Source organism: Leuciscus leuciscus (assembly GCF_965113295.1).
Source record: "Leuciscus leuciscus genome assembly, chromosome: 12".
Classification (NCBI taxonomy): domain Eukaryota; kingdom Metazoa; phylum Chordata; class Actinopteri; order Cypriniformes; family Leuciscidae; genus Leuciscus; species Leuciscus leuciscus.
The window spans coordinates 2,182,850-2,197,119 of NC_138736.1; the positions used below are offsets into that span (position 1 = coordinate 2,182,850).

At 39.9% G+C, this 14,270-nt stretch overlaps 1 protein-coding gene across 2 annotated transcripts in view; it reads left to right on the plus strand.

Annotated features, from left to right (window-relative positions):
* LOC309510953 (exostosin-1c-like) overlaps positions 1–13,219 on the plus strand; it is a 16,517-nt gene extending 3,298 nt beyond the window's left edge. For both annotated transcript variants that reach the window (XM_082185974.1, XM_082185975.1), the window contains exons 2-3: positions 9,635–9,742; positions 10,304–13,219. In XM_082185974.1, the coding sequence (XP_082042100.1) occupies positions 10,442–11,374 (933 nt within the window). In that variant the 5' untranslated portion in view covers positions 9,635–9,742; positions 10,304–10,441 and the 3' untranslated portion in view covers positions 11,375–13,219. The remainder of the gene's footprint in view (positions 1–9,634; positions 9,743–10,303) is intronic.
* Positions 13,220–14,270: the final 1,051 nt, after the last annotated feature.

Genomic DNA, 14,270 nt, shown 5'->3' on the forward strand with positions numbered 1-14,270 from the left:
AGTGTGTGTGTGTGTTGAAGAGATGTAGTGTGTGTGTGTGTGTGTGTGTGTGTGTGTGTTGAAGAGATGTAGTGTGTGTGTGTGTGTGTGTGTGTGTGTGTGTGTGTTGAAGAGATGTAGTGTGTGTGTGTGTGTGTGTGTGTGTGTGTGTGTGTTGAAGAGATGTAGTGTGTGTGTGTGTGTGTGTGTTGAAGATATGTAGTGTGTGTGTGTGTGTGTGTGTGTGTGTGTGTGTGTGTGTTGAAGAGATGTGGTGTGTGTGTGTTGAAGAGATGTAGTGTGTGTGTTGAAGAGATGTAGTGTGTGTGTATTGTGTATGTAGTGTGTGTGTGTGTGTGTGTGTGTGTGTGTGTGTGTAGAAGAGATGTAGTGTGTGTGTGTGGAAGAGATGAAGTGTGTGTTGAAGAGATGTTGTGTGTGTGTGTGTGTGTGTGTGTGTGTGTGTGTGTGTGTGTGTGTGTGTGTGTGTGTGTTGAAGAGATGTAGTGTGTGTGTTGAAGAGATGAAGTGTGTGTGTTGAAGAGATGTAGTGTGTATGTAGTGTGTATGCAGTGTGTGTTGAAGAGATGTAGTGTGTGTGTGTAGTGTGTGTGTGTGTGTGTGTAGTGTGTATGTAGTGTGTGTTGAAGAGGTGTAGTTGTATGTAGTGTGTGTGTTGAAGAGATGAAGTGTGTGTTGAAGAGATGAAGTGTGTGTTGAAGAGATGTAGTGTGTGTGTGTAGTGTGTATGTAGTGTGTGTTGAAGAGGTGTAGTTGTATGTAGTGTGTGTGTAGTCTGTGTTGAAGAGATGTAGTGTGTGTGTGTAGTGTGTATGTAGTGTGTGTTGAAGAGGTGTAGTTGTATGTAGTGTGTGTGTTGAAGAGATGAAGTGTGTGTTGAAGAGATGAAGTGTGTGTTGAAGAGGTGTAGTGTGTATGTAGTGTGTGTGTAGTGTGTGTGTAGTCTGTGATGAAGAGGTGTAGTGTGTATGTAGTGTGTGTGTAGTCTGTGATGAAGAGGTGTAGTGTGTGTATGTATTGTGTGTGTAGTGTGTATGTAGTGTGTGTGTAGTGTGTATGTAGTCTGTGATGAAGAGGTGTAGTTGTATGTAGTGTGTGTGTTGAAGAGATGAAGTGTGTGTTGAAGAGATGAAGTGTGTGTTGAAGAGATGAAGTGTGTGTTGAAGAGGTGTAGTGTGTATGTAGTGTGTGTGTAGTGTGTGTGTAGTCTGTGATGAAGAGGTGTAGTAGTGTGTGTGTATGTAGTGTGTGTGTAGTGTGTATGTAGTGTGTGTAGTGTGTATGTAGTGTGTGTAGTAGACAGTGGATCAGATGTTCGGTGTATCCGCTGATATCACAGGTGTATCAGGATCATCACAGCATTTTAATTCTCTCTTTAATTAGATCCCAAGATACCGAGAAGTGCTTAAGATTCAGGAGCTCGACGAAAGCTGGGAGGGGTGTGTGGAAGACGAGTTTTCTGAGAGGTTAATCTTCTAAACAGATTTCTTGTTTCGTGTCGTTTCGAGTGTCATGTGACATGAATGCAGCGTCAATCCCTGCAGGGAAAACCGGAATAGTGTCTGGAATCTCGGCTCTTTTGACAGGCTCTATTATGAGTCATATAACATAATGCATAGAAAGAAAGGAGGAGCGTGAGAATGTTTTTCAGTTTGACATTTAAAGCTCATTCGGTTATGATAACCTCAGATTGTCCCAGCCTTTCCAGTTTGTCGGGATAATTAGCCCTCGTGGCGTGTGTGCGATGAGCATATTGTTTAGACATAATTAATCAAGCCTGCTGGTAATTATTGTTGTCCATAAATTAACACATGAAGCACGCAGCGGGTGTTCAGAAAGATGCAGCCATCATCATCATCATAATAACCACCTTTACACAGCAACCCAAACATCTTCTCAATCTGCCAATCCTGGCTTTACGTGAGAGATTAGCGCAGAACATCATGTCAGATTTTTCTTAAACATCCTCGGCTCTGAAATTACACTGACTCTGTTGATCCGGGTCTGTGTTTTCTCCGAAGCCAGAGCCGACGGCCCATCAGTCTCAGTCGACCTGTAATGACAGAGTTTCAGGTTTAATTTTAACTCCGGCTCTCCCACCTCACCGCATCGTTTGTGTTTCTCCAGCATCAGCTGCCGCTAACATTATTTTTACACGCTGCAATTCAGGGCAGCTGAAGCTATAAAACAGAGAAGAAGTCTGCCATAACCAGTCGATAACACTAGTGCCACTGGCCTAGTGCTGCTATAACCAGTCGATAACACTAGTGCCACTGGCCTAGTGCTGCCATAACCAGTCGATAACACTAGTGCCACTGGCCTAGTGCTGCCATAACCAGTCGATAACACTAGTGCCACTGGCCCAGTGCTGCTATAACTAGTGGTTACGGATGTTGGACTAATCATCTGAACAACATCAAGCGAGGGAAACGTCTTAACTGGAGTGTTAATGAGCAAAAATCTTAACACTAAATCGCCTAACGAAGACGTTCCCTTCACATAGTGTCCTCTAAGTCTAAAATAAATAAGTATAAATAATAAATAATAATAAATAAACTATGTGTGCTTTTCCGGCATACAAAAAGAAAGAAAAGTTTGGGGTTTAAAGGGATAGTTCACTCAAAAATGAAAATTGTGTCATCACTTACTCAACCTCGTGTTGTTCTAAATCTGTATGGGTTTCTCTGTTCTGCTGAACACAAAAGAAGATATTTTGAAGAATGTCGGTAACCAAACAGTTGATGGACCCCATTGACTTCCATAGTGGGGAAAAAAAAAATACTATGGAAGTCAATGGGGTCCATCAACTGTTTGGTTACCGACATTCTTCAAAATATCTTCTTTTGTGTTCAGCAGAACAGAGAAACCCATACAGATTTAGAACAACACGAGGTTGAGTAAGTGATGACACAATTTTCATTTTTGAGTGAACTATCCCTTTAATGAGAATTGTCTGAAGTTATTATTTATTTGGACAATTGCAGTAATACAGTAACTGAATTTAAAGTATTTTTTCTATTTAAATCTTTTCACGATCCTTCGGAAATCATTCTAATATGCAGATTTCGCTGCTCAAGAAACATTTCTGATTATTATCAGTGTTGAAAACAGTTGTGCTGCTGCTTCATATTTTTGTGGAAACTCACACATTTTTGATAAATACAAAATTGAATGCATAGAAACTTCAAAGGAACAATGTTTATTTGAAACAGTTGTTTTGCAACAATGTACAAGTCTTGAAATGGCACATAGTGCACTATAAAGGGGAATAGGGAACGATTCAGACAGAGTTAAAGCTGCTCTAAGCGATGTCGGGAGACGTAACTTCTTGTTGACGTTCGAATTGTTGTCAAACAAAACGGAGGCTAGCTAGACCCTCCCTCCTCTTCATCCCGTCTCCTCCCTCCTCCTCATCCCGTCCCCTCCCTCCTCCCTCCTCATCATTCTGTCTCCTCCCTCCTCCTCATCCCATCTCATCCCGTCTCCTCCCTCCTCCTCATCCCTCCTCCTCATCCCGTCTCCTCCCTCCTCCTCATCCCGTCTCCTCCCTCCTCCCTCCTCCTCATCCCATCTCCTCCCCGTCTCCTCCCTCCCCCTCCTCCTCATCCCATCTCCTCCCCGTCTCCTCCCTCCCCCTCCTCCTCATCCCGTCTCCTCCCTCCTCCTCATCCCATCTCCTCCCCGTCTCCTCCCTCCCCCTCCTCCTCATCCCGTCTCCTCCCTCCTCCCCTCCCTTCCGGCATAAAGGAAAGTCAAAGTAGTCACTACAAACAAAGTTGAGTTTTACTGATACTTCATTCAATGTGTAATGTCGCCAAGTTAGATAAATGCCTTTATATATTGCAGAACAGAATGCAGAAAAAGAGAAACATTATCTTAAAACCATTTCGCCACCTGAGGTTATAACTATAACCATACAAGGACGCAATAATAGCAAGATAACGTTAGCTTCGCATTTCCCAGTGAGCATAAACAACGGCGGCGGCGTAAACAAATTTAGTCAAAGTTGTCAAAAGCCTATAAATGAACATTAAAATCCATTACAAACAGTGGGTGAAAACAATCATTCACACAAATTATCGCCCTACTGTGAATTTGCTTGATCATTTACAACAGAGATTGATCGCTAGCTGCTAGAAACATATATGATGTATTCACCAAAGTTAATGCTTACTGCATAGTTCTAGCTAATTACATCCTTGTGTTGGTTTGGCGAACATGAACGTCAGTTTAGAAAGAAAAATGGATTTACCTGTTCTGCAAAAACAGAGGAACCTGAGTGTCTGATTGGAAGCCCTTCTGCCGGCCGAGTTCTCCCACCTTTCGAAGGTTTTTCCGATGTAAATTCGGTACTTCGCGCGTTCCTTATCCTTGTCCCTCTTCTTTGCAATTTGTTCATCGGAACGTCGTCTCTTTGGTCGTGTGTCGGCCATAATTCAAACTTCCCTCTTCATGCTTCTCTCTCCTCTCTCCTGTGTATGCGCACTAACCCCCCAAACCCCACCCTCAAATACTTCTTGCCAGTTATTGCCTGGAACAGTTTGTTGTGTTTCGTGGTCCAGGCTGGCCCAGTTTGTTTTTGTTGCCGTTTGTGGAGCCTGTGGTGTCTACAGAGACCGCGTGTCTTTACAGTGTGTTCAGGGGACAGGCAGCTAACGGATAGTGAGGAGATGTTTGCTGTATGTGACAAAAAATGTTTTGGCCTAAAAAACGCGTGACATCGCTTAGAGCACCTTTAATATGCTTTCCATTGGAGCGAATGAAGTCTGGTTTCACGTCAGTGTCACTTTAACCACCACAGCTCCAGTCCAGAGACACGACACACAGAATCATATCAATATATCATATCAATCATATGATTGAGTCGCTGAAGACCAGAAAACATATCGGATCCATTTGAATTCTGCACAGAATTATATTTTAAAGAGATATGGAGGAGATTAGGAGGAAACTGCGGCTTTCCCGAGATCAACGGCTCTGGCCGAGCTGTGATATAAACGAATGCTATTGGCTATTTCAAAAAAGGGGAGGGGCTGTCCGATATGCCCCACCCTGTCTTCCTGTTTCAGTGGAAATGACATCAACACATTAAATAATGCTGTGCGATTCAAGGCACTCTCATTTCCTCTTAATATGCAGAGACAACTTTTTTTTTAGGTCTATGTAAGTTCTGTCGTTACTAACACAATTCAATGCACCTTGCGGTCATAGTTGGCTAACAAAGCTTTGGAGAGACAGCAACATTTGGGGACGGAACTGACCAATGGCAGATAGCGAAGCGTTTGAGAAGCAGTTCAGCGTTATTTAGTGCAGAAAGCCACACTTCTGACCTTTCAAAGCAACAGAATATGCTAATATAAACAGTGCAGTTTTGATGTGTAAGGATGACATGTTCTCTAAGCTGGGTTTTTTAGCTCAGTTCTGATTTATTCGCTGTAGAAGGAGATAAGCTCCACGTCCAGCTGTCACACACTCGTCATGTGAGAAACCGACACACGCGGCGTACAACTGCTCCATCACCTGCTCGCTGTCCTTCTCCACGCGAACACTGCCAACAGTCGAAGAGACTCGCCCGTACTTTCCCCAAGTGGAACACACTCGTTCTGAGAAAGCTAATGAAGTGTCCAGAAGACAGATCACTGAAAGTTTGGAAGACTGTGTTCACTTATTCAGCTGTTTTCTGTCGGGTGATTGAGCAATATGCCATCGCATCTCGATCTCATTACACGCCTCCGGCCCGTTTCTGAATCCTCAACCCGCTGTGATGTACGGGACGAGTGTCGCAGACTTACAGTGAGCTGATGGATGAGGAAGATAGAGAGAGAGAGAGAACAGTTCCTTCTGTCAGCAGATGCAGGATTTGGGAACGAGGGAAAAACAGACATAAAAACAGACAAAAAATCATTTATTTGAGCATTATATGCAGACAAAATGAGTTGCAAAGAAGAAAATACACTCTAAAATATGCTGGGTGGTTTCAACCCAACTATGGGTCAAATGTGGACAAACCCAGCCATTGGGTTACATTTTTAAATTACATTTTAACGCACCGTTTGGGTTTGTCCATATTTGACCGAAAATTGGGTTAAGGCAACCCAGCATTGTTTACGGCAAAACACAGATGTATTTAACTGCAAAAAATATATATTTTTACTTTGCAATTACTACATTTTTTTATTTTTAATCTGCATTTCAGTTCGCTGTCTTTATCTGGTGTTTCGCTGCGTGCCGTTGTTGTTTTGTGGGGGGGAAAGTACAGGAACTTTTTGCAGCTATATGCTTCTATATGAGTTATCATTTTGACATTTCATTAAATTTTTTATGTGCAGCCGGAAGAAAGTTATTCTATTGCGGTCGGAGGATCTTGGCAGAGCGACCTGAGCTTTCTCTTAGAGGTGTGTTAGTCCTCGGTTTAATACAAATAATAAAAAAGAATTATATATTTGTTATTTGTTAAAGATTTTGTAAGCATATTGCGGAGTTGTGCCTGTTTTATTTGTGATATTAATAATGCAGTGAAACATGACAAATTGTGCGACATACATTTTTGTCCAGGCTCTCATACAAAGAGATGATGAACACATGCAAAAACAAGAGAACCAATGAAATATTAATAACTGAAAATGTTGTAGTCAATGTGCTTTTTCATGTCAGCTTTTTTGTTTTTTCTATGCATTTTGTTTTACATAGTAAAATAAAACCTGTCGCTGTAGTTTGCCTTTTAGCCCAAATAATTTTAGCATTTTGTTTCTCCCTCATATTGAACTTTAGGGTCATTAAAAACAAATATCCCCTTCTGACATCACAAAATAAATATACATATATATGTTGTATGTATATATAGTATATATATATACAGTATAGAACTATATTACACGAGTATATAATCTCTCTCTCTCTCTCTCTCTCTCTCTCTATATATATATATATATACAGTATATATAGGCTATATATTGATCCTGATGCAAATGAAAATCTAAACTGCAGTTCCAGTTCATTTTCGAGATTAGTTCAAATTGAGATTAACTTCACCTGTGAGGCATAAAGAGCCAAATGAAAGGCAAGAAGGGAAATCAATGTCCTAACTGAGGGATTCATGCATTAATAATGAGCAGCTTGTAATGAAAATCCTGCGCATCTGTTTCCTGATAAATATGTGCTTGGCCTGCAGTGTTTCTGAGGAGAGCTTTCCCGTGAAAACGCAGGTCTCCGTGATCACACACACGCTCACTGCGTTTAACATCATATTCTCCATGTCACATATTAGTAATGCATCTCCATAAGTGCGCATGCAGAACACACACACACAGGCCCTTTATATTCTTCAGAGCTTTAGATTAGTTTGCGCTCGGTCAGACTCCGTAAAGAGATAAGAGAGAAACTCTAGAGGAATTCAGCAGAGGTAGAGAAGAGCAGGTGAGACCTGAAAGCTGTCTTTGTGTGTATGCTGGCAGTCGAAACACTGAGCTTCACACACACACACACACACACACACACACACACACACACACACACACACACACACACACACACACACACACACACACACACACACACACACACACACACACACACACACACACACACACACACACACACACACACACACACACACACACACACACACACACACACACACACACATACACACAGACAAACACCTCCCCTTCAAAACCACTGCGTGCTTCTCGGCAAAGCAAACAAACTAGCCGTACAGAAGCTCAGTCTCGGCTCTCGCTCTCCGTTCAGGGTTACTAAAGCTGCATTATTTTTCACTTCTTCATGTGGAGATGCTATCAAACCCAGCTCATGTTCAGCATGTTCACTGCAAACACTGCAGCAGTGTGTGTGTGTGTGTGTGTGTGTGTGTGTGTGTGTGTGTGTGTGTGTGTGTGTGTGTGTGTGTGTGTGTGTGTGTGTGTGTGCGTGTGTGTGTGTGAAAACAACACAACCGACTCACACCACAAGACTAAATTCAGCCGTTTTAAATCAAGCATGGCCTCATAAAGTCTGATGATGATGATGATTACTTGAAACTCACTGCTTAGCTTTGTTAACTTCTGTTAAAGCTGTGAACTGGCCTTTTGTGTACAGTAGCGGAGGGGATATTTGTTTTTAATGACCCGACAAGTATGATTAAACCATCAAAATTTGTTTGTTTATGTATTTTAAATATGAGGGAAGAACGAAACACTGCATTTGTTTGAGGTGTTTATCCGACAAAATGATTATTACAGCTACAGGTGTTATTTTACTTTACATTGAAAAACAACAAGCATACATCGACTGCAACATAATCAGTTATTAATATTTCATTGGTTCTCTTGTTTTGCATGTGTTCATAATTTCTTTTGTATGAGAGCCTGGTTCCACTGCGTCATCACAAACACAACAAGCACAACTACGCAATAGGCTTTCAAAATCTTTAACAAATTGTGTCATTATCATGCAGTATTTCACTTTAGTATGTAATTCAATAAAATTTAAATTTCTGAGCCTTTTTTAATGACTTATTAATGATTTTCATTATTTGTTATCTTTTGTCAAATCAATTTAGATAATTACTGCGGTTCAGATTACATAATATTTTGAGTTTCCATTGATTAAATCAATCTCCTTCATTGCATTAACAAAAAAAAAACAAAAAAAAACAAGTAACTTACTTTAAAGTTAAACCAACAATATTTTTTACATTTTGTCAGTTTTTAACGGATGTATGATGTCCATTATAAATCTCTCAAGATAACGCAATATCAAAACATTTTGTCCTCATTTTGAACATTGTTTTCCCATTTAAAATAATTTCATAAAATGGTGTTTTTCTTTAAAATGCTACTTATTGAATACTTTGTCACGTAATGCAATGCACATTTTATTGCCTTAATTGCATGGAAATATTGACTGTTCTGGTAGTCGTGTTCAGTTTTCAACCACTGCTTTTTTTTAAATGCACTACTTGTGACGCACGAAACACAGTCAAACCAAAACGTATTCAGACACCTTCAACATTTCTCACATTATCACAGTTTATTCGCTATAGTTTAGAAAATGGTATTAAAATATGACAAAGTTATGAACTCAGTTGATATTTGACTGGTTTTGTCCATCCTTCTGTTAGACTGTTTCACACATGAATTATGTTGAATATCTGTCAGCTGTTAAATTTAACTACACAATTAGATAATACCAGTTTAGCTCAACCAATCACCAAGCAATGCTTCATTGTGTTCAGTCTGTGTGTAAAAAGAGCATTAGCAATTAAAGACAAAACACTTCAGCTAAACATGATCAGCTCAAAGTGTCCCAATCATTTTTGGTCCCAAATTTGTATAAATTTAACACTGTATGAATAATTTTTGGGAATAATATGTCACAGTTTACTTTATTTTGCTCTCCTCACTTAACTAAATGACTATAGTGTCCTGCACACACTAGTAAAAATTTTTTTTAAATTATATCTGGTGACTGAATCATTTTTGGTTTGACTGTATGTCCTTTCATAGTTCACTGCGCTGCCATCCGTGATGCACTGCTCGCTCTGTAACGTTCTCGTGTGTTTGACTCTGTCGGGTGTGTGTGGATATAAACGAACAGAAGGCTGTGTACTGAAGTGTGTGCTCTCGATTCTCCACAGAGGGGATTCACTGAGCCATGCAGAGAGAAGGACCACCGAGAGAGAAGACACTTCCAGCGGACGCGGTGAACACACTGTAAAACATTTTTGTTGGTTTAACTTAAAAAAGTAAGTAACCTGGTTACCTTAAAATCTTAAGTTCATTGAAATTAAAAAAATTAGTTAAAGGTGCAGTGTGTAATATTTTGGAGGATCTGTTGACAGAAATGTAATATCATAATCATAACTATGTTTTCAGTGGTGTATAAAGATCTTATCAACACACACTGCGGGTCTCCTTACATCGACATGTTTCTACGGTGGCCCTGAACGGACAAACGCGTTTCCTCACTATGTTGTTCTTCGTGATAAGAAGCTTCAGCTAAAGCCAGCGAATAAAACACTGACACAATGATGAACAAGTTACAATAATATTCACTATAACATTTGTTTTACTGAATAATTAAGTAAACCTAATTTTTTAATTTATCTTTGTAATGAAACCTCATTGCTTAACTGGCTACTCTCTGCTGTCTCAGACGACGACATCACTTCCTGTCGGCCACCGTAACTTCTGTTGGGTGCAATTCACAAACTCACCACTAGATGCCGCTAACAATTACACACTGCACCTTTAAAGCAATGTAAACACATATGTTGTAATAACTTATTGATCATATTTTTTTTCAGTGAACAGAGGCTAGAGGTTAGCATTGATGGACAGGTGGAGATCGGAGCAATGCTGGAGCTTCGGCCCCTGTTGTCCCGCTCGTCTCGGTCCCGCTGACGATCCCGGATCGGCTCCGGCGCTCCGAGGCTGAGAGACTCATGCAGGCCCGGAAGAAGTACGTGCTTCTGGGCTTGTGCTCGTTCTGCTGGCTTCTGCTGTATTACCTACAGGACCGGCTCCTGGGTTTCCTCGCGTATAGGAGAGGAGAGGGTGTGCGGCCGTGGCCAGACTGGCTAGATCGGGATCTTCTCCCGGGATTCGCTGAACACGCCGAGCTTTTAAATGACGGAGGACCGGGAGACTCGCCTCGGCAGCGACGGCAAGCGTGGACCGGGATCTATAAGGACAGTCGGTGCAGGATGGAAACATGCTTCGATTTCGCGCGATGTCAAGCCCTAAGCGCCTTTCGGGTCTATATCTATCCGCCGGAGAAGAACGAACGAGTGTCGGAAAGCTATCGGAAAATCCTCACCTCGGTGGCGGAGTCGCGTTACTACACGTCGGATCCTCGGGAAGCGTGTCTATTCGTGTTGGGAATCGATACGCTTGATCGGGATCAGCTATCGACACAGTTCGTTCCCAACGTAGACGAACGGATTCGCGGATATCCGCTCTGGAACGACGGGAGGAATCATGTCATCTTTAACCTTTATTCCGGAACTTGGCCGAATTACACCGAGGATCTGGGATTTAACATGGGACAGGCTATCTTAGCAAAAGCAAGCTTGAATACGGAGCACTTCCGACCGGGATTTGACGTGTCAATCCCGTTGTTTTCTAAAGAACACCCTCAGAAGGGCGGCGAGCGCGGATGGCTAGTGCGCAACACCGTCCCGCCGCGCCGGAAGTACTTGTTGATGTTTAAAGGGAAACGTTACTTGACGGGCATCGGATCGGACACTCGTAACGCTCTGCATCACATCCACAACGGGAAGGACATCGTGTCCCTCACCACGTGTCGCCACGGGAAGGACTGGGAGAAGCACAAGGACGCGCGGTGTGACCGGGATAACCGGGAGTATGAGAGGTGAGTTTCTGGTTTCTGTGAGTCAGTGTTGAACACGAGACGCTGCTATCGGTTACTGATGTAACAGAGTCAGGAGTGAATAACGCTCAACATGTATCAAGTGTTCTCTTGGGATCATGTCATACATCATACATGTGTTTAAACCAAGCGGCAACCTTCCTGTCTCTCTCTTGAATTCAACACTGAAGTGACTTAAACTGCAGTTCATCAACTGGCCACTAGAGAACGGCTGCAGAAGAGAGTCAATCCCATAGACCCCCATGTTAAAATGCCCAACTTTACAGAAGAAAAAAACATGTTTACAGCCTGGTGCAAAACGTGGTTTTGGTCTATACAGCTAATGTTGCCCTTCATGACGACTGTGAGGGGCGGTGAATTTTTTTTACAAATCATCCGTTTAAATTATATTGAGCCTTAAAGTTCTGCATAATTAAGGGCGTGGCCACTTGAGTGACAGCTGGATTTCCGCTGATGTCACTACTAGCCGTTTGTCTGCTGTCTGTTAGCGTCACGTCACCTCAGCTAATCCGCCTCGCTGCACATTTTCGGTTATCCGGGGGGGAAGCGCTGCCAAGATGGCGACAGCCGGCTCTGCCCACTTTGGGCTTCATAAATGCTCTTCAGAAACACTAGGGGTGACGTCACACACACTTCATCCATGTTCTTTTACAGTCTATGGTTTAAAGAGACTTTGACTCAACATTTCTCATTCATGAAACATGAGCGGAATGAATGCGCTTTCACTAAGCCCCGCCCCCCTTGGTTACTGTAGCTAGCTTTACAGAACACCAAATATGAATTAATATTTCCATGATTGTCAGTAAAACATGTTAGCAAAGAGTTAAAACATGCTAGCAAGATGTGAGCAATTGGTAAGACATGTTAGCAACATGCTAATTCATGCTAATAATCTATTAAAACATGTTAACATGCCAGCAAAATGCTAAATAATGTTTGTCACATGCCAAGACATGTTAGCAACATGATACAATTTGCTGGGAAGCTTTTAAAACTTTCAGACAAGCCTTTGTCGAGCCATGAGTCCTGACAAACTTCAATTTAAAATGTAATTTTTGCATTTAAAAGTGAACATGCAGATCCACCGTAGACTTACATTAGAAAAGAGCAAAAGCTTGAGAGAGAGAATGCGCATGGAAACAGTTGCTAAGGCAGGATTGGTCAGTGACATTTGAAGGCGGGGCTTAGCTAAGATCAGTTTACACTGCTCGTGTTTAATGACACCAAAAGCTTTTGAATGACATTCAAAACTTGAATTATTCTCAGAGGACTGTAAATAAAAGTATGCTTGATAGTACAGTCCTGTCTCAGCTGTTCTGCGAGTCAAACCACACATTTCTAAATTGTTTTGTAATGCACACATGACCCAGTGGAGTTAAACAGATTTTGGATGAGGAGACAGAAGAAATATGTGTAAGGAAGGGAGGAACTAACACAGGGAATGTGTATGAAATCCAGCGTTGGCCTTAAAGGAGCGGAGCGAATAAACGTCTCGAACTGTTGAACGGCTTCGGGCTTGTTTGCTCTTGGTTTGTGGTGGATGAATGTGTTCATTTGTTCCACTCGACAGGTTCAGGGAACAAACTTAGCCAAACTTCTTAGCAATATACCGGTGTTCGGTGGTCCTGGTCCATGTGAGGAAGTCAAGCATTCATGAAATACTTTATTTCTACTGGAATGAGCATGGCGGTTTGCATCGTGGAGGTCTGAGCAGGAGAAGTGTGCTTTATATTCACTGGCAGGGAGGATTGTAGCAGGAACGGCGGATTGAGAGTTTCATGATGACATTTTAGCATGAAAATTAGACCCCAAAATATTTTATATATGACATAAGATGTAGTATCGTATAATTTTGTATCTTGATAATTTAGCAACTTACAGAAAAAGGATAACATGAACATATTTCATGTAATTTTTTATTTAATTTATATGATTTATTTTATAAATAACTGTATAAAATGTTTTATCATTTTTTAAAAATAAATATATAATTGTTTTTTATATAAAATTAATATATTTTAAATATTATTTATAATTTATAAAACTACTCTAGCAGGAAAAGGATAACATTAGCATATTTCATGTCATTTTTTATTTAATTTATATGATTTATTTGATAAATAACTGTATAAAATGTTTTATCATTTTTAAAAAATAAATATATAATTGTTTTTTATATAAATTAATATTTTTTAATATAATTTATCATTTATAAAACTACTCTAGCAGGAAAAGGATAACATTAAGATATTTCAAGTCATTTTTTATTTTATATTTTGTATAAATAACTATTTTTTTATAATTTTAAAAAATAAATATATAATTGTTTTTTTTTTTTAAATAAATATGTTTATATATATATTTTGAAAATTGATAAAACAAGTACTCTAGCAGGAAAAAGATAACATGAACGTATTTCATGTCATTTCTTATTTTATTTATTTCATAAAGTGTAAAATGTTTTATTTTATTTTTTAATATATAATTGTTTTTTATAAATTAATATTTTTTTATATTTTTTATATATATTTTTTAATTTATAAAACAAGTACTCTAGCAGGAAAAGGATAACAAACATATTCCATGTCTTTTTTTTTTTATAAATAACTGTGTAAAATGTTTTATATATTTTTTTTATATAACATTTTTATAATTTATAAAACTTTAAAAACGTTAATTTATTTAAAAAATATATTATTTACTGTATTTGAAATGGATGAATATGAGCAAAATGCTATGATTTATTCATAACAGATAATTGTCGTGCATCAGTACAGAAATAGCTTCAACATTTGTGTGATATTTTTACTTGTAATATATAATTTGACAGCATGTTTGAAGCTATTGTAAATTAAAATTGCCAGAATATGCTGAGTGGCACG